This window comes from Sturnira hondurensis, unplaced genomic scaffold, assembly GCF_014824575.4.
Source record: "Sturnira hondurensis isolate 20B ecotype Veracruz unplaced genomic scaffold, ASM1482457v3 Scaffold0010128, whole genome shotgun sequence".
Lineage (NCBI taxonomy): Eukaryota > Metazoa > Chordata > Mammalia > Chiroptera > Phyllostomidae > Sturnira > Sturnira hondurensis.
In genome coordinates, this window is record NW_028082759.1 from 27,533,762 (window position 1) to 27,555,341 (window position 21,580).

Sequence of the window (21,580 nt, forward strand, 5' to 3'; positions counted from 1 at the left end):
GGGTTATGGTAGCCCAAGTTACCCAACAGAGTAAGTTTTGCCCCACTCTGAAAGTCTCACAGGTATTGGGTTTAGATATTTCAATAAGATAAATGCTGTATCATCACCATTGCTTCTTGGCAAAGAAGTGATAGCAGAAATTGATCTTTGACCTTTAAGGTTTCTGCAGAGAAGTCATTTTTCCAAGAAATGAACGTTCACATATTTAGTGATGTCATTTTACAATAAGCACTGTATTTTCACCAAAATTCATATAATTTTTAACCAAGCTTTAGAAGACCATTTTCTGAACCTTCCACCTCTCAGAAACATGTCCTTTCTTCTCCACCCACCCCCAGACCTTTTATAAAGATTTCAAGTTATAGAAAGGCAATTAACCTCAGTAAAATTTTCCACTAGCTTACATTTTTTTTCTTTCTTTTCAAACTACCCTTGGCGGGGGGGGGGGGGGGGGGGGGAAAGAAAAACCGTCNGAGGAAAGACAAACAGTCTTCATATGAAAAGTGCCATAAGAAAAATATGTTCTGGCAGACTTTTCCCAACTTGTAACTGAAAAAAATCTACATCATCCAAGTATTAGTGCAAAGAGTTAAAGAAAGAAATCTCAAAATGGATTTTTGTACCACTTTCAAACTCTGAGACTAAAGGAACACAAGTGTTTCACTTCAGAAATGAATAACGAATGACTTCAGGACATATACACCTTTTTCTTTTTGGAAAAATTGCACATAAAAGCGCATTTTTTGGCACGGCTGACCAGTAGAGATATGGGGCTCAGCAGAGTCATGAATTCACTCACTCTGATATGCACACATGATACGCAATTAAAATCTCCATTCACATTCCTGCCGGGTTGTCAATCATGAGGAAAGCCTTTTTGACAACATTCAGCGAAGCGTACCAACTAACCGCTCAACAGGAACTTAAACAGTAACAGCTTTTGTTTCTAGCAAGAATAAATTTTTTTTTTAACCAAGATTAGGTTCAGTTTCTAAGAAATCATTATGCTCCGAATTTTAGGGCCTTTCATTAAAAATGAAAATGTGTCAGAAAGATTTTGTATGGCAATCGATGTGATGTAATATCTAGAAAATATGAGATACATAAAAAAAAATCCTAGCCTTCTCAACTCGGGGAATCTTTTTAACTTTTCCCTTTGAGAACAATGAACAATGATCTTATAAAGCAGTTCACTGGGCAGAAATGTGACGTTTCTAATTCATTCTGAAGTTTTTCACTAGGATTTTAAAACTTTGAAAATGGATCAGACTCTAATCTCACTTGAAAAGTGACTGACCAGTTTATAAAGCAATGGGAAAGTGACTTTTTTTAATCATAAGAAGAATATTTACAATATATAGTTGATGTATTATAGAACTGTACACCTGAAAACTATATAATTTTATTAACTTAATTTCACCTCAATAAAGTCAATAAAAAGTATAAAGAAGAAAAAACATATTTAGCATGTCAGAAATACTGCATGTATCAAGCCCTCCAATTTTTGGAGCTCTATAGAAAATATTATGCACATAAATTCTTTCCGGATGAACCCAGAAGGCTTGATAACTTAGAAGGCTCTGCTCATAACTTAGTTTCTGTTGAACATCTAATCAAAGACTATGCCCTTCATAATAGCACATTAGTGTGCTTTCCAGTCATAAATCCATAAAAACAGGGCGCAGTAAAATTGAATATAGGATGCTTGTTAATCTGCTGCTGTGTCTGTTTTGAGCAACTAACCTCGGATTACAAATTTGAAACAAGTTAATACTATCAGATATTGAAATATTTGTCTTCTTCCTTATCATGCTCTGTAACTGAGAGAACAGATGCATCCTGACCATTAGCAGTCATGACAAATTGCCTTGCTAATGAACGTTACACACTGAAAGTGCCATAACTGATTAAACTACAATTTCCCACTACCAGATAGAGAGCTGGGCTCCAGCAGTGGGCATCTCTGATATTCTGCCAACAGGCCTTCGGGGCACAGTGTGATATTTAGAAAAACACTGTACATTCCATATGAACATCTTCTAAAAGCCTATTGTATACAACAGGTTTTGAAAGGACATTAGATAAAACAGCTTAGGTTGTAGATGATGAGCCATGAAAAATGGCTGTATTTTAACTATTTGGTATCCTTGTAAGTATGGGTGGAAGAGTATTCTGTGTGGGTTTCTCTCTCTCTCTCTTCTTCCTTTTCCCCACCCCCAAGACATTGTGTGTGCTTTGCATTTCACATAAAATCTTTCTTTTGTCAGTTCCTTTGTTGGTGCAAAATTGGCAGCAGTTCAAATTCAAAGTACTCCTATTCATTTACTGACCAATGTCATGCTAGTTCACATCAGCCAGGAGCTAAGCTCTGAAAAACATAAAAGACTTGCTTCACCACTGACGAATAATGTGTACATTTTTACAGAGCTTAAACCTTAATGCTTTCCCTGAAACTAACAATACAGTATATCTTATCATTCCTTTTTCACAAGCAGGCAGCTGCTGAAACGCTTGCCACTTCAAAATATCAATTGCTTGCCAGAGTTTTCCTCAACACACCCTGTCAAACTCATGTATATTGTGCAATGAAAATGGTGTAGGGCTGAAACTAGAAATTGTGTCAAATTCTGCTGTAAGGGTATGATGTGCAAAGAACAATGTATGACAACCGTAGAGACTACAAACAATGGCATTGGAGCCAGGGACTTCATAGATCACAACTGCGCCTGTACATATTTTATTGTAGGCATTATATATTAAAGCATGACAAATGTACCATTGTATGTTATGCGCAGCACAAATAGAAGCTCCGCCCACTAGTTTGCCTTTTGCATTTCTACTGATGATGGAAACAGTTGAGTTTCCTTTCTTTCCCTTCTCTTAAAGCATGTAAGGTTCTTAAATCATGAGGAAGAAGACACACACACAGGGTTATCAAAACGAGTCACTGAAAACAGGAGACAATAATACACGATGAGAAAATGAGGCCTTGTTCACTTAACATTTTGGCTTCTTTCTGAGCACACAAAAGCAAGAATTACCTTAAACACCAAGCAAGGGTGTCAGGAGAACTACACTACCACTATGCCTATAAATTGTTGTCTACCGAATTTTAATGCAGATAAAGTGCTGGCATATTGATTTGCACGATTTTGTGGCAAAATGGAAATCCCATGTGAATATGCTCTTTGTGTGCAGAAAATATGGTTTAAAGGAGCTTTTGCTATCATTGCTTTCCCATGCCTAAAGAACAATTAAGCAAATACTATTTCACGACTGTGTCAGGTTTATAAACTAACACCAAGTCTTGTCTACTGAGATTTTAAGTATCCCTTCTCATTTCCCAATTCACTCTGTTTACTTTGAATGATTTGGGTTATCAAAAAGTTGTGTTTCTTCCAAACATCTCCTTAAAACGACATGTGAAATCTGAAAAGGTTCTTGGTTTGGAATACATCTACTCAATAATAAAGGGGTTTCTGGCTATCACAACCCTAAACTGATTAAGTCAACGAGTGTGGAAATGGAAATGTGTGCATGGGAGAAAATTAGTTGAAATATATATTCACGTCCTCTATGACCTAGCTTAGGTAACAAAACCTTTATCACACAAACAGCTTGGAGGGGCATTAACTGACTGTGAGGCTATGGGAAATGAACAGATACGCTCTGAACATGTCACTAAATATTTAGGAAAGGGCATAGGTGGTGCAGGTTCTGAGGGGTGCTGACCTTCAGTGCGTTTATTAGTGGGACAATGAAGCATGATTAACACACAGCAGCTGCACCTGAACCACTGCCATGATGCCAGGGTGGGGTAAAGGTAGGCTCACAGTGGTGAGGAGGCGAAACACACTGTATTCTTGTTATTATTATTTATTCGGCCTTGTGTTATTTTCCCTGTGAATACCTGGAAGAACTGTAAACCTACTTTTGCCTAACCCTGCATAAAAAAGCCTTTATAGCCATCAAGGGAGTGAGGGAGGAGGTCTTTATTAACCATTAGATGAGATTAGCACATTATGTGAACTTCAGTAGGCAAATTATCTCTTATTGAAATATAATGTTGGTTATAACTAATTGTAAACACGATTTTTAAAACTTCCCAGTGAACAACCCAGTGTTTTACTACCACTCAGCTCATTATTGTCTGGGAATCAACTAAAACATGTTCTGTGGTGGGTCGTACTCTCAGGAGCTGAGATTTAGAGGCAGACTGTATCACTGAAGGCTGACTTTAAAACTGTTTGGCATTACAAATTCAGGAATATTAGCATACATGCAAACTTTTTCTAATTAAATAAAACTGTTCATGAACTAGAAAAGCTCCTTTGGAATTTTTCTTCTGCTTTATTTCCTAAGCGGTTCTTAAAAGATTAGTTTTGCAATAAATTTTTGAGAGTTACCTTGAAAAATAACAGCATAATTTATTTCAAAAAAAGCTTAATTTGGGGAGAGAAAAGATTATCCCATTAGCCTTAGTAACTGAACACAGCACAGAGAGTCCATTATGAAGAGTCTTTTATGCCCTGGCAGAAAGTCATTAACATAAAATAAATCATTAGCTTTGATATTAAGCTTCTACTATCTGCAGGTTTCTATGATTAATGTTCATGACTGCATCTGTCAAACAATAAAATATACTTTTTTGTTGAAAGGTTATCCTGCCTCTTTATTATTAACATTTCTCTTTATACAATTGTTCCTGGCATTTTTTAGGCCCAGGAATATTGGCACAGAAAACGAACCGGGTTTTTACAATGATATAAAGATGCCAATGCATATTACACTTTGCCCATCATTTTTAAAAATTAGCCACTTAATTGAGTTAAAAGACTTGAGGAAATCAGGTGGTACACAAATGTGCTTTCAGTGTAATTGGACTATCTTCCAGACCCAGTTGGTTCATTTGTTAATTAATCTTGCACATTGCACTTCACATCTCTGACCCATATGTCAGCGGAGGGCACAGAGGGGCAGGTTTGCCTCCCTGAGGTCAGGAACTACAAGAGGGCATTTCCCTCCGCAGCGGTTATTTTCAACTTTCACGGTATCTTCTTCCAGTGCAAAACAGGCTACAGCTCCCACCAGCAGCATCTCTCATTAGGCGCATTGGCTCTCAACATAGAGAGAGAAAAAGAGGCCCCCTGAGGGGGGCGATTATCGATATCTGAGGGAGGGATAGCCACACACCCCCTTTTCCCAAGTTCACCTCTGACCTTCTAGAAAGGTTATCCCTTGCTGAAAGAATCACTGGCCTACAACTTTGGAAAAACACATTTATTCCACTGGGGTAGCAGAAATAGAAGAAATGAGCTGAGAATACGGTATTTTGCTAAGGGCTACCATTATTTGAGTTTTTGAATGTCTTTCACCACAGAATTTCAAAACAACCTACCTGTCGACTCCTCAATTCCCATAAGGCTTCTTGATACGTATATAAATAGTTTTCTCTAGTGGGCAGGGTTGGGACACAGACGGATTAAGGTTTTAGTGTCAGAACTTTTACCAGACGTAGAACAAAGGCTTCTAAAGACTAAGGGGAGGGAATCATATCCTTTCACAGGTCTATTTATGTTGCCTCTGGAGTAAGTCAACACAGCTCTATCAGCCCCCAGCTTTCACCTCAAATCTTCAAAAAAAAAAGAAGTCCTTTCTGAAGAAAGGCCTATGGTTTTCCTTAGAAAGACCTAGCCCTTTAGTCTTCTTTACTAGGTAATAATATGCCCAATCAAGGCCCCACTACGGTGAAAAGCATCTCCGCCTGTGAAATATGGCTAAATTTCTCAAAACGAGTGCTAATGAGGCATTCCTACTCGCCAATACCTCCTGTGATTCCTCTTATTATTCTTGTACACACTGACAGATTCTGCCATTTATGATCAGTTCTCATGTATTTATGGCTAGAACCATATCCAGGACCATGAGAAACACATCAAAACACACACTCTCACACACACACAACCTTATTTCTCTGGCTAGGTTACCCCCAGATAGGATATTAGAGACTTAATCTACAGGCATTTCATGCAGAAGCCAACATCGCCAGCACGGTGGGTCAGACAGTTCTATATTGTAGGTCTACATAGTATGTCAACGTACTTTGTATTTTCCTGGCCACCAGTAAAGCTTTGTATCAACCAACCATAGCCCTAGTTTGATTAGAAGTCCTTTCAAGACAGTTTCATAAACACACATAATTCCAGAATGAAAAACAATACATACTTGGCTGAAGCAGAACCATTTAAAAATCCAAAGTGAAAAATGGACAAACAGAAAAGCATTATTAGTGACACTGTTTGCATGACCTTTACGATTATAAATATGTGTCAATGGTAATGTTTCATGAGTAAAAGGGAAATCTAGAGATAGTTTTCAAAACTTAAGTTTAAAATTTGTAACCAAATAAGGCACACTTGCTTGAAGAGGTCTGGGAAAATACTGGTAAGTCCCGGCAAGAAAGATCAGGGGCTTCCTCTGGCATCATCCTTCCTCTCGTCTTTTCTGCTGTACCACCAACATCCACGTACAGACCAATAGGATGCTCCCACTTTCAAAGTAATGCTATAGGGACAAACAAGTTACAACCAGGAAAAACTCATGCGGGTTAAGGGGAACACTATGTCTCGAAGCATTCTGGAAGAACCGCTATAATTAACAGTCTTTCAGCACTTCCATTAGAAACCACATTTCTAAGCAGCCCATAACTCAACTGTTTTTAATAAGAAATTGTTCTGCAGTACAAAACTTGGCATGTAGGGCTTAAAACAAACAAAAAACACTAAATTCATTAGGGCAGATGTTAGCTGAATCATCTTGGCATTGCAGTTTTCCTAGCAGGCAGTCCATCTAACGCAATTCACTGTCCGCGGCTGGTCCTATCACATACAGACCACAGATATCTGACTCCGAAAAGCACACCTTCAAAGAAAAAAATCCAGTGAAAATAGATCAACAACATCAAAGTGGAAGTAAATGAAAGGAAGGAAATTATCTTTAAAATCAGCAAAAGTGAATATTCCCACATTGAAATTCTGTTTGAATTCAACTGAAATAAGGCGGCCTTCAAACATGCAGATGGGATGCTTCTTGCAGGCAAGAACTATAGTACTTCCCCACAGAACATGGAAGCTTCCTGTAAGCAAGAAATACAGTTCTGATTCCTGTGGCTGCAGTATTTAGTAAGTATGGTTTATTACAATCCCATTTTCTCCTCAAGGTACACATTTTGGATCCTTGCATTTGACTGTATACAATATAAGTTTCATCTTAAACAGTAACATTTTAAAATGGAATTGATAGCATTTAATCAAGTCATGATAATTACATTCCATTTTTATTGGGATATAACACAAATATCCTACTTTATGTCTTCCAGAACCCTTGAATTCACATTCAGATGGCTAAAATGTATGATAGTAAGTATCTACATTTCATCAGTTAGGTAAGTTCTGCAGGCCCGCTATTCCCATTTTAGGTCTCTCTGCACAATCTGATGAGAACACAGAAGTAGGCTAACACTTACTGATGGTCACTGTAATTGTAACTTGCCTCACTTACTGCATGCCAGCTAAAGATAAGGTGATCCCAGTCTCACTTTCATACTATTTTAGTGTCTAAATAAAGACTTCTCACTGAGAAGAGATGTTCAAGGAACTGTTTCCAAGCTCTACATACACTGTGTATAAAATGTGGGCAATTTATAAGAGATTAGAAACACCCACCATAGTTATTTTTCCCCACAGCATCATATCTGTTTACTTGGTCTGATACTGTATGACTCTACATCACTCACTCAGATGGGGGAACGGGGAACAAGGAGAACAGCTTAATCCAGGATTTTGAAAAGTGGATATGTGAACTGGCAGAGCCCAATTGTCTTAATAAAAAATAAGGTCAGGCACAGGAGGAAGAATAGAGTTGTTCACATGGTAATGGTAACAACTGATGAGCAGAGAAAGGAGTATGGCAGCCAAGACAGACACAACACAGTCCTTTTCCTCAGGAGTCAAGGACCTGAGGAAAGGGAGGAAGTTCAGAGTAGACAGTACAGACCTTCCAGGTGCAGATGAAGGTTGTGGAGGAGAAAAGCAAGGGGGTGGGGGTGTTTGGAGAGGAGAAAAGGAGAGGAGGCAAGAGGCGCTATGGACATACCTGCGGGTGAGAAAAGGCATGAATGGAGACAAGAAGGGTAACCAGCAGTTGGAAAATATTCCCAGGGCCTTTTCAACTTTCCAGTACCCTAACCAAATGTTGGAAAGCACTAGAAAAAAATCTTTTTTCACAGCTAAATACAATGTCCTACTCCAGTTCTCTAAGTTATCTCTTTGTTGAATTGAGCCCATTTCAAAAAAAAAGTATGATGACAAAACCAAAATGTTATACCCAGTTTTGGTTCCCAAACAGGAATTGTTAAACTTGGAACTTTCCCTCCTTCTTCTAGTTTTAAGCGCCTTACTTCTTTCCTTGGCTCTTAAGTCCTTTGCAATCACATCATTTAAAAAATTCTATACTAAGCAGTCAACTAAATAATATTTAAATACCAGTTTAGTTTTTCTAGCTAAGTGAAATATCAATATGCTCCTTAATGTTACCATTCAGTAACTTTTAAAACATATAATAACAGGAAGAATATGAAACCATGTTAAATAACATTAAATCTCCCCAAAGCTCATAATTCTCATTTTTGCATAATTATTTAAAATCGAAATTTTTGATACTAATATATACCACAAAGTCAAGATCCTGCAAAACATTTGAGGTTTTTGTGTGATATCTGATTCAGTGGCCAGAGCCATATGATTGCTTGGTTTATGCTCTTTCTTGCCTATAAATTCACTTAAAACATATTTAAAGACCTAAAAATTTATGAAGTTCTTATAGAACTCCCAAGAAAGTTTTAATTATACTAATGATGTCCAAAGAATCAAGTATGAATTTCCTAAAGTCCTAAAAGTTATGAAGGTGGATAGGAAATTAATCAAGCATGATGCACTAAATTGCTTATTACCCTCCCCTTCTTCCTCCTCCTCCTCCCATTCTTGTCCATTTTCTTACATTTACTAATTAAACTAGAAATAATAACTCCATCCTAATGTGCTTGTAAACCCTGTATTTCACATATGATGAGTTTTGCCATATGAAAGTATATTACATAATACTCTAAATGGAAAAATAAGCTCAAAGGAGATTTTGCAGAGAGAGTAATGAATCTTGTTTTTCTCAAAAGTTATCAGATGTCTAATGTTAGCCCTGACATTTTAATGCAGAGTTCATCACAAATAAGTCCTTCCTCCGATGTTTACATGAAAAGATTATACACAGTCCCTCCTCATTTCATGACGAAAGTACAACATACCAAATGCCCATTATTCTTCATATATAGCTAGCCTTCAGCGTGGGTTTGTGTTTTGGACCTCTCTGTGCCCAAATCAACCAGAGAAAGATTCAGGACCTGATTCTACAAAAGTAACCACTTGAGAACAGTAAAGACCATCATTTCCTCTCCCACTGCTGGCGGAGGTCAGCATCCCTGTCATTAGCCATGTCATAACATAATTGTATTACTACCCCTTATGTGGGCAGATACTGAGCAATAACTGAACACATCGCATCATTGTAAAAATGAAAAAGTGCCATTTCTTTGTCCCGATTTAGCACAAAATCAGTGAAAACAATCTTCAGAAATGACACTGCACTAAGAAACTGAAAGGAACTGTTATTACTCGGTGGGTATATATTTAAACTGATGCTCTGACATCCTCAACTAGAACAAAAAATGAGGCTGTATTTTACTACTGAACTCCCATTGTGAGCTCCTATAATACAGTGTCTTTTTGTAACATTCAGTTCAATTAAGGGATACAATGTTACTTAAAATGGTCTTAATCAGACAAAACACTACTGTGGTACCCACTTCTCAATGTGTGACATTAACATGCTTTAAGTTGCAAGAGGTGAAGACTGTGACTTCCAGCCTACATGCTTCTGCCCAGTCTATGAGCTGCACTGCATTTCAAAGGCTGACCTATATACAGCAACATGCCATCCATTCTGGCTGTTTGTATAAGAGATTCCTCACACAGTTGCCATAACTAACATCATTCACATTGTTCTCACTTTTCTCCTGCAATGAGCTATGTGAAAATGGAGGTCAGTTTTGCACAGTAATGTGCAATACTAGTTAAACTGTTTCCACAAAATTCCTCCTACAGAGTTCATTAACTGAAAAATATAAGTGGTATTTTGACAAGCCATAGAACAGCAGTGCTAGAAAGTGTTAGCAGAGTAAAACCATCACAAGTGAGTTTAGAAAAGCTTCAGGAAGAGGATATTCATTTTCTCTATTAGGGTCTGTTCTGACATTGAAAAAAAATGGTACTAGAGAAACTTTAGCTACAACTGAATCATATTGAAGCACAGAGAGACACTAGTTCTGCTGGGATTTAGGTACCAACTTTACGTGTTGACAGATTTAAAATAAAGATAATTAGTAATTTATGATCTTATCACCCTATTAAAAACAAATAACCTGACAAAGAGACTGTTTCTTGTAATGAGCTACGTATTCATTGCACATCTGAAAGAGACAAGGTTTACATTACAGGCTTGTCTCTTTTAAGGAAGTCTGTTGCAACTTGTTTTTACTAACCGTAGAGACAGATTTTTTATTTCTTCTCATCCAAACTTCTGCCCATCTCTCAGATCCCTGCCAATCAACGGAGTCATTGCACAAATGAAGCTAGTTGACTACATTTGAAGCAATTAAAAATGTGGAGCTGGATAGAAATTTTGTACCAGTGGTAATCATGATGGAGGAGGAAATACTAGCACCTGGGCTTTCTGGGGCCTAGAAAACCTGTCCTGGACATTGAATATAATCTGGCTCAGTACTGCTACACAGCGAAGGGCAGGAAAAAACGTCCTGCAAGAAACATTTCCATGAAGTCTCTTCCTACTATGACGAGTACATCTTATGACTTTGCATCTTTAAAAATCCATTATTCCCTGGATAAGTTAAAAAGAAGACTTGCAACTAGTCTATAGAAAGGGTGGCTAATTTGCATGTAAAAAGAACAGTTTGCTCCTCATACACCGAGTGACTTAAAAGGAACTTCAGTGAGCTGGTAAAGAAATTCTGAAGACTTTCTAAATTAATTTATTCAATTCACAGCACAACTCACTAAAATTATTTGAAGCACTTAATTAGGAAATGATTTAATATATTGAAGTAATTCTTGATTTTTCCAAAGCATTTAGTTTTTAAATTAAATTTGACCCCACTATCTCAAGAATTACAACTGAAACTTGTATCCAAGTCGTTACTCTCTTTTTGGAGCCTAAAATCACTGATAAACTTAATAACATGTGTCCAGTTTCATGGCCAAAATGGTTCTGACCTTTTGGTTTGGTTACTACTGTGGAATACGACTTTATTATCCAAGATAGGGCAGTTACTTTATTATTATTTTTACTAGGAATAGTGCCATAAGCAATATAAAATGTTACAAACCCAGAATGCTTGCTTATAAAGGCAAAGCTGATTTCAGAATAAAAGAACCATGTTACCAACTAATTATGAAACTTCAGCACACAAACTTCTCTTGCTAAAGTTCTCTTGCCTTCCAACTTGCCTCGAGCTAAAGGGCTCCCTATGTGATGAAAAGCCATTCTGCCTTCCCTGAGACTAGATTTCCCTGGTTTCAAACTTGCTGAAACGTTATCGGTACACAGCTCATCCTGTTATTGGGACTCGCAGTGTACGTTGCATTTAGGCACTCCACGGGGTGATATCTGTGATTCACTTAACTCACAGGTGTGTGTGTGTGTGTGTGTGTGTGTGTGCGCGCGCGCGTGTCCGGACTGACCAAGAGTCGGGGCTACAAGCCGGTTGCGTGGTAGGGGGCCCGGACACTGAAGATGCAGCCTCTGTTCTGTATCACGTTAAAAAAAAAAAGCTGTTTGATGATAATTTGCCACCGGGCAAATGTTAGGGAGTCCCAGCGATTTATCCAGTGAAATTCACTGAGGGGCCAAGAGGGAATTGCTTGGAGGGGCTTTAAGTATCAAGCAGGTTTACCACCAAGCAGGGAGCTGGGCATCTAAATCGCTTGCCCGGCCTTTCAGAGAACTCAGTTCTTCTCCCCGACGTCCACCCGGTGGGACAGCTTAGACACGTCCAGCAAGCCCAAGGCAGGGATGGTCTTGGCCCGACGCTGCGCTAAGGAGACTGGCCCCAACGCATCCTCCCTTTCGGGAATGAAAGTTCGAGAAGCCCCGAGATAACCCCCTCCAGAAGCACCCCCTGACTCCACTATCCTTGGGACAAGTGGAGCTCCGCAGCAGCTCCGGCGGGCGCTCCCACCCCGGGCCACCAGCTGGGTCAGCCTCGTCCGGTGCCCAGAGGCCTTGGCGCCTGGGTCAAGGAGCTGAGGGTGCAGCTCAGCCTGGGACCCTGCTCCATCCCCGTGCCGAGTGCTGGAGCTTTGGACGTGAACTTGAAGCGCTGGTCTGGCTCCGAACAAACTTGCAATTTCCGCGCTCAAGCCCCCAACCAAATGGGAGCTGTTCCCCCCACCCCGCCCGAACCCGGCTCCCTTGCTGCGCCCCGGCCCACAGACTGGAGTCCGAACATCGGGCTCGACCACCAGAACGGGTTTTTGAAAACAAAAGAGTTGTGGAGCAATTTTCCCCGCGGGGGGCGGAGGCGTCTCCCGGGTTCCAGCACCCCGACTCCCGGCTGCTCCCCTGGCAACTAATCCCGAGCAGGGAAGCGGTGCCACGAGCCCCCGCTGCCCGTGAGAGGGAGGGAGGTAAGGAGAAGGGAAACTGGAAAATAAACTGAATTCTCTCAGCCTCTGCCTTGGTTCCCGGACACCAGACACACCCCCAAAAGTATACCGTGGTTTTCTTGTAATTTTTTTTAAACGCCCCCCGGCAAACCTAGGCAGGGATCCTTAGTCGCGAACAGCAGGAAGGAAAGAATCCGAGCAAATCGTGTCACTTTCCGCACAATCGCGGTGTTTGACAAACCCCCGGAGCCGCTCCACAATATTTACTACCCAAGCGCACGCAGGGTTGCAATGGGTTGGAAGCCGAGCGCTCCCGGGACTGGCCTCCGCCGACCCGCCCGGCCGCGGAGCTGGCCCAGCCGCCGCCGCCCCCCTCCCGGGATCAAGCTGCGAGAACACGGTGGAAACAAAAGCAGAGCGTTCACCTTGTTGCAATAGTAGGGGTCCAGGCAGGGAGAAGGTCCCAGACAGGGAGCGTCGGGCGCAGCTGCTGGCTGAGCTGGAGGTGGATAAAATCTTACGTCCATTTCACTCTCACATCAAGCAACTCCTTTTCTTTTCCTCTTTTAAAAAAAGTGTGCAGCAAAACAAGCTTAGACGGAACAGAGAGAGGTGTCTGGACTCAGGAGTAAAAGAAACACCTTCCTTCCCTCACATCCGTTTGCGGTTTGTTTAAGAAGAAGAGGGAAAAAAAAAAGAAAGAAAAAAGAGGGGGGAAAAGCGCTCAACTCTCCCCCAAGCCGCGGCGCGCACCCGTCAGCGCCGAGAGCGCAGCCAGCTCCGCCGCCGCCTCCCGGCCCTGCCGCCACCACCGCCGCTGCCGCCGGGCAGGTAACTTCATGCGCTCATTGTCCCCCCGCCCGCCCCCCCATCCCCGCCTCCCGCGCCCCTAGCCGCCGGGCACACGGGCTCGCGCTCGGGCTTTAGGTTCTGGGCGTTTTATTGGAGTCTCTGAGTTGATCTGCTTTTAGTTTATTTTTGCCACCTTGGAGGCCCGGGATGGCGGGGAGAAATAAGAGGGGGACAAGGCGTGAGGGGTGGTGAGCGCCTCCGGCCGTGCTGATTAGGACGCACTGCAGGACGCGAGCTGCTTAAGGCCCAAAAGGCTGCAGCTCGGGCCGGGAGTTGGAGGAGGGAGGAACGATGAAGGAGGACGAAAGCGCATCCGGGCCCGGGACGAGGCAGCGGGACCCCAGGGAGACTCTGCTGTGCCCGAGTCGCGCTACTCCAGGCTGTGAGTGTTACACAAAGGGGTTGGCGAGCCCGAGCCATCGGCGGCCGCGGGGCACCACGGGGAGCGCGCAGCGAGGGGGCGCTGTGACTCACCCTGCCCCGCAGCCCCGCCCCCGGGCCCGCCCCGGCCCCACCCCGCTCCCACCGCGCCCGGCGCAGACGCCCCACTTCCTTTTCTGCGTCCCCTAACGCCCGCGTCCGCAGCTTTCCCTACCCAGACTTTCCCTCCATGTCCCCATTCCTACTCCCAGTTCCTGGGAAGGTGACTATCCGTAGCAGTTCTGTTCTTGGGGACCGGGAGCCCGCAGAGAGAGCGAACCCTCTGTGCGCTGTGAGTGGACTGCTGTCCCAGTGAACCGGTTGGACTTCAGAGCTTAGATGGTCGGTACAAGTCGTACCCGCTTCTGTTGCTCACTCCTGCCTCCAGCCCTCACCTCCCAGCGATATGTGCCCGATCGGAGTGTTGCGAGGGCTAAGGTGCCTTAAGGACTCAAAGGATAGATGCGAGAGCAATTATCAGCACACACGATAAGGCTAGAAGGAAAACACGTGGGCTTGCAAGTTGCTCATTATGGGGATCTTGTCTTTTAATAGTGGGTAGCCCAGTAATGGTCTTAGAGGTGCACGGATGACCTCGAATCAGCCTCCCCATTTCTCTGGTTGGTAAGTGGGATGAGGAAATCACCAATCATGTTTTCCCGCCTTACTTCTTAAGCCCGGAAATTTACAACTCCGTGCCTCCAGGAGGTTGGAAAAGTTTGGCGTACCTTGGCCGCTGTCCAACAGATTTATCGCTGGGGCTCTGTCCTTGTTGGAAAGTCCAAGCAGGAGTGTGTAATATTTACCTTCTCTGGAGGAAGCAGCCCCACACACTAGGGCCTAAGGCCCTACAAAAAAAAAGGCCTGGAAATAACTTTATCTGTTCCAGTTGTTTCTGGCACCTGGAGGACACTAATAACATTTTGCCACCCCGCACAACCTTCTACTACGTTGATTACCAACTACCCTGCAACTTTCCTGCAGCTATATTGCTTCCTCTGCATTTGAGAGCATCAGTCACAAGCAAGCAGATCTGGAAGGAAATCTATGAAGACAGTGTAAGAAATGATCAAATTAACGTGGTTGGGCATCTATACATGGCTCCTGTTGGTACCTTTTGTTAAACATTGCTTTCTACTCCCTACATCATTTGTCTCTTTAGCCAGGATTTTCTTTCTTCCCTTCATCATTTTTATAAATAGCAAAACTCCAGCTTTCTCTCCATCTCAAGACTGACAGAGTGAAAACTGGTGCAGCAAGAGAAAACAATTAGGAAAAAGAATTCCTCTCCACTGGATGCAGAAGAAACTCCATATTTACAGCTCTTACAAGGCACAGACTAAAAAGAAATAAATTATGCTTTTCCCCTTAATAAAGTTCTTTAAAATAAAGTTTAAATGAGTTTCTGGTTTGTAGTTTCAGTGTTCAAAATTTTAATTCTAAATGCTAAAATGTGCCTATATGTATTTCCACAATTTAAAGAAAAAACCTTTTAGGGTAAAATTTAATATTTTTAAGATTAAATTTCTGTCTTCAATCAGCCTTTATTACCTATATATTACATCATTTCAAAATTCAATTTTAAAAAACGCTCTTAGAATCTATCATTGCTTTTAAAAAATTGTATTGTTCAATTACAGTTGTCCCCATTTTTTCCCATTGCTGTACCCTGCCCTGCCCACCCCCTGGTCCTGGGAATATCAGGAAGATGAAGTGGTTTGGGGGAAGGGCAATATCATTATCAACATCTTGACACCTGGGGGAAGATAATGACATCTCCACTTTGTTCCAGAACCTTCTACTTTTCTCTGTCTTAAGGAAAACTCAGATGCACGGGGCCTATGTGTCCCTCTAGTTAATCAAGGGCCTGGTTTCTTCCACACACGGTACACAGAGTCAAAATGATGTTTGTGCGTGGAATGCTATGATGGGTAGAAATGTAGCTGTTGATTTAAAAAGCTCTTAAATCTAATCACTCATACATGGAGAGTAGACCGTGAAGGGCAATTCAGGGTGGACATGAAAATGTAGTTAATGACCTATCATGCCTATGTAATGAAGTGTCCATAAAAGTTGCAAAAGTACCAGGGGCGGAGAGCTTCCCAACTGGTCAACACATGGGAGTGCTAGAATAACGGTGGTCCTAGAGAGGGATGGGAGCTCAGTGGCCCCTTAGACCTATACATCTTGCCCTAAGCATCTCCTTTATCTGGATGCTCATCTGTATCCTTTATCATATCCTTTTATAAAAAATTAATAAACGGTATGTAAGTTCTTTTCCTGAATTTTGTGAACTGCACTAACAAATTAATCAAACCCAAGGAGGGGGTGTTGGGAAACTGATTTATAACCAATAGGTCAGAAGCGTAGCGAACAACCTAGACTTGGGATTGGTGTCTGAAGGGGGCAGGCCGTCTTGTGCAACCGATACTCTTTCCACGGAAATAGTGTCAAAATTAAGTTAGATTGTAGGACATCCAGCTGGTGTCACAGAACTGCTTGATGTGGAGAAAACCCCCACATATGTGGTGTCAGAAGTTTTGTGAGTGTGTTAGCAGTGTGAGAACAAAGGCGGACTCAGATTTTCCCAACTCAGATGGAAATGTGAGCGTTAATCAAAAACAAAAACAAAAACAAAAATCAGCTTTCACTCCAGTCATTCACAGAGAGTAGAACACAAAGGCCATCTCCATGTAACCTGGAAAATACACTTTCATTGTCATATTCCACCCAAGGCCTATCATGTACTGAATGGGTGCACTACCAAGAAAAACTTGGGGGAAGTTAATTAGCTAAACTTCTGACTAAATCTTATTAACGTGGCAGATAAAATAGTAGTTTCTTGTCAATTTCCAGGACATTCAGCTCTGTATCATGGCTCAATTTACTCACTTATGTGTCTACCTATTCATTCATTTGTACATTACTTAACAAAGGCAGGTGAGGAGAGCAAAACACTATGCTATGGGTTATGTGTATGTTGACATATAAAGACAGATTAAAACAGTTTCTGCTTTAGATGTGTTTATAGTCTTCCAGAACAGTATTTCCAACCTTGTCTGGTCAGTGGAGTCACCATAGAAGCTTTGGAACACACTCATTCCTGTGCTTTACCCCCAAAGGTTCTGATATAATTCATTTAGAGTTTAGGGTCTGTGCACCGGGAATTTTTAAAGCTCTCCAATGGTTTTAACTTTCAGGAAAGACTGCGAAACACAGGTCTAAAAGGAAAGATGAGGTGGGCACAAATGGAATACTAAAAGCAGGGAATTTTAGTAAATAAAATATACTAGCTGGATAGATATTTTGTGTTGGCTTTCTCAAGGGGGCATCGAGGATCGCAACTCCCAGGAACCTGTCACCTGCCCGGCTACAGATTTAATGTGGAAAGCTACCCAGTTACTCCGACTAAATATACATGAATTGTTCTATAGGTCCAGATTAGAATTTGGTCATCTGACTAAGAAGTTTATAAACTCTAATTAGCAGAATGTGTGTGTCCTTAAACAAAACATTCCTTTACTAGTATTGATGTGACGATTCATGAAATGTCTGTGTCCTTGACCTGCTCCTATTTTTTTTTACATATAATTTCACTGTCTCATTTCGTTTTACAAATTACATTGGAAATCCTAACCAGTAATTACAAACCACACTTAGCATTTGATTTTGTTCCTTCAATGTTACTTGTCTTTATTTTAATTATAGTTTCATAATTGTTGTGTTTTCAAATTCGCAGTTGTTTTCATTGACCACATTTTATGTTTATTGACTCTTTGTACTATGTAATAAGTCCTAAATCTTATAGTAATGTCTCCAAGTTACCTCCAGAATGTGTTACTTCAGGGGAAATATCGCCTAGACATTTAATCCTACCACGATTTATGAGAGTCTTATAAAATTATTTACTAAAAAAATGGCACTTGTTTAGGGACAGTTTTGGTTGGGTTTTTGAGCTAGTTTTTCTGGGAGCTTAGAAGTCCTCTCTGGGATTGGACATCTGATAGATGGATTTTTTTGAAATGCTAAAATTAAAACTGAAGTCAAAACATGCTGTATTTTATAATTAAATTACTATCCAGTCATTCGATGGCACTTTCTTGACTATGAGCTTTCCGGTAATAGCTGATGCCTCAATCTATCCTGTAGAATAAAGCCTAATTTTAAAAAAATTCCATTCATTTGACACTTAAGGGCCACCTTATATCACAAGGCATCTTGTTATTCATGTGTTTGCAGGTTTATTTTCCTGAATGGTCATAGGGTGAAATAGCTATGTTTGGCCCTGGCTGGTGTGGCTCAGTAGATTGAGTGCTGGCCTGTGAACCAACAGGTCACTGGTTCAATTCCCAGTCAGGGCACATGCCTGGGTTGCAGGCCAGGTCCCCAGTAGAGGGTAAGTGAGAGACAACCACACATTGATGTTTCTGCCCCTGTCTTTCTTCCTCCCTTCCCCTCTGTCTAAAAATAAATAAATAAAATGTTTTTTAAAATATAGCTATGTTTGCTTTCTTAGAACTTAACCAACACTGAGTCCTTCACATTCTAAAGGTTCAAAAAACATCATTAATGGTTTTGATGAGAAATGTTTAGCTTTTACTTCAACTTACCAGTTAGAATTTCCTGTTGTCCAGAGTTATGCAATATTTTTCTAAAGTTCTTTAAGTGGAAAATAGAATGATATGCAATCCGTAACATGATGCAACGGGAGAACACAGAGCACTGAAGTTTATTTCCTGGGGAGACTGGTGAGAAATGACTAGATTGTAAGTCTCTCAACTGGAAAATAAAGGATTTCAGAATGATGAGGAAAGTTTGAAAGAAATGATATAGGGTCCACAGATACCTCACATGGTACTAAATGAGTCATAAAATGCAGTATTTTTTACATAATATGGGAAGTGTGCCATGCCTGTTCATCTCACCATGGAGTGTGGTACAGTACTTTGATCTTCAACAATATCCAACATTTGTGGCATAATAGCTATAATAGGACTATTCAGTTATTTTACATGGCAATAATCCAGTCCTCTCTCATCAGGATAAACTGTGAGGACAAATCCTTTCAAAATCAGAATTAGTTCCTTGTAGCAGAGTGAGGCACAATTATCCCTTAAATAGGAGCAGCTGCAACATGGTATCGGCCTGGAGTATAGCAGTGAAGTGTTTTTTTCCAACGCAATTAAATGGATTTTTTAATGCAAACTAATATTTATAAAAAGTCAATTGGAAAAAAAAGTCAATTGGAAGGTGAGTAGGTATGAAATTGCTGAGATGAAAAGACCAGTCATTTTGCTTACGGAGTTAATATTCCTGCCTTAATAAATGCTATTTTTTTGTGAAAATGGATAATCAAGGCTGATATTTCCTGAGAAATGGGGCCCCAAAGGGAACTAGAGTAATAAAGAAAATATAATTCTGGTGTACTTGTGCACTCTGTGTTTTATTTTGAACTGTGTTCGTAGCTATGTTTTGTTATTGTTTTTCAAAGAAGATATGGCGAGTCAACAGCAACACTTCAATTTAAACAGGAGAGATAGCACCTGAGTGGAAAAAATAGACATATAACTCATAGGACTTACACTAGTCAGTGCCTATGTCCAGAGAGAGACAAAGAGGGATGGGAACTTTGTGTTTTGACCACAGAGATGATTAAAGGATTGGAAAATAAGACCTTTAAAAAAGATTAAAGGACTTGTCTAGAGAGGGCAATACAGAGAAGCAATGTAATGTCTTCAAATCGCATGTCTCAAGAGTTCTTTCCCAAACAAGGAGAGGGCACCTCCACCGAAGGCAGGACGGGAAGAAATGGATGCAACACTAGAGCACTGAGATTTAGTCACACGTAGAAAGCATTTTCCGCACTGATCGTTAATGGAGTGCCCAAGGAAAGCATGGGCTCTGTGTAGAACTAAATTTAAAATCTCTGCCCCCAATGAAAGTTTGTAGAGTTACCTGTGCCCCCACTGGCACTCCTCCTGTTCTTGAAATACACCTTCTTTATATATAAAAGACCAAGCGGGCAGAGGGTCTGAGCTTAGTTCTAATTATCTGAAGGATCTCTGTGCTCATACACTTTAGGTTTCAGAGAGGGATGTTCATCCGGACTATGGACCAGGATGTTTCTCGTAGTTCTTTGAGAGCTAAGAATTGTTTTAAATTAAACTTTGTTCCTGAGCATTTTCAAGAGATTTGGTTACCAAGAAAAATAGAAAACATCTGATGTTGCAGGAAAATTGTTAGGAAATGATATAACCTACGAATTGAAATATTTAATAATCTAATGTTACTCTATTTTTTTTTTTCTTAAAGGATGCTCTCACATGATGGAGATGGCCTTTTAGGATGATCTTAGAGCCAGCGATGAAAGAACAGGCATCTTCCTGCTTTACTGTTGTATATTTTAATGTGTAGCCTTCATGTCGCTAATTCAAAAATCACCCATTTTTAAGACAGAGAGACTCCTCAGCGTCACTCAGGCTGACAGGGGGAGTGAATTCCCACTTCTCCCAGGAAACCTTGCAGCATTGATTAGGTAAGTGACTCTTCGCCCTCACCCCACCCAGTTGCCTTGTGTAGTTCCTGCTCTTCGCTCTGATTAGGTACTCACTGCTTCCTCCCACTATAAATCCACTTACGCTTGACCTTTACTTAATGCAATTACCTATCTATCTATGTATTGCTTTAATGTTTCCATTTTGTTCCAAAGGGTGGTCCAATAAGTCTGTCTGTATTAATATGTTTGATGATGATTATAAGCTCCTAGAGGGAGGGGACAGAATCTCTTTAAATTAGACCGAGGCCCCTATATCTCAATTCCTTTAAAAATGCTCTTTGCAAGAGGATAACTTAACTTACCATACTTTTCCCTTGCTCTCAGAAGGAGTTAATTTAGGAAGCAACTGGTAAAGATTCAAGACGTCCTAATGTGTAAACACTTCCACTCCATTAAGACAGGTTGGAAAAGAATTGCAATAGTATTATGTTCTCTCTGTTGCCTCATCTGTATTATATAATGGTAGAATATCACTTTTAATTAAGGAAACTATTGCTAAGGGCCCTTTCTGTGTTAGGTGCCCTAAGTAATAATGTATGTTAGTTCTTGTTGCTCCCACCCCCTTGTTCCCTTGGCTACTAGGGGCTGATAAATTTACGTTTTCTGTGTGGCCTCCATAGCATTTCTAACCTCTAAGAGAGACATTAGTCAGAGAGTAAGTGGAGAAAATAGCATCTTAAACAAACAGAAGAGCATGAACAAAGTCAAAAAGAGTTTCAAGACAAGGAAAAGTTTCAGAACCACCAAAACGAGCAACTATGTATTTTCTGTCAGTTTGAGGGTGCCTAGGCAGGGCTCGGGAGAATTTGGAGGGGATAGGAACAGTGATGGGAGACATGGAAAGGGAGTTCAATCACGGAAATTGTGTAATGAGGGCAATTATCTGGAAGAGGCTGGGGAATCTCAAAGGACCTGAAATAGGACCTGACTTTGATCTATTTGTATTATAATACTATATGGA

General features: G+C 40.9%; 1 protein-coding gene across 1 annotated transcript in view; it reads right to left on the minus strand.

Moving 5' to 3' along the window:
* Nucleotides 1-13,571, minus strand: part of TOX (thymocyte selection associated high mobility group box) — a 310,124-nt gene extending 296,553 nt beyond the window's left edge. The window contains exon 1 of the mRNA XM_037058601.1: nt 13,217-13,571. Within this exon, the coding sequence (XP_036914496.1) occupies nt 13,217-13,318 (102 nt within the window). The 5' untranslated portion in view covers nt 13,319-13,571. The remainder of the gene's footprint in view (nt 1-13,216) is intronic.
* Nucleotides 13,572-21,580: the final 8,009 nt, after the last annotated feature.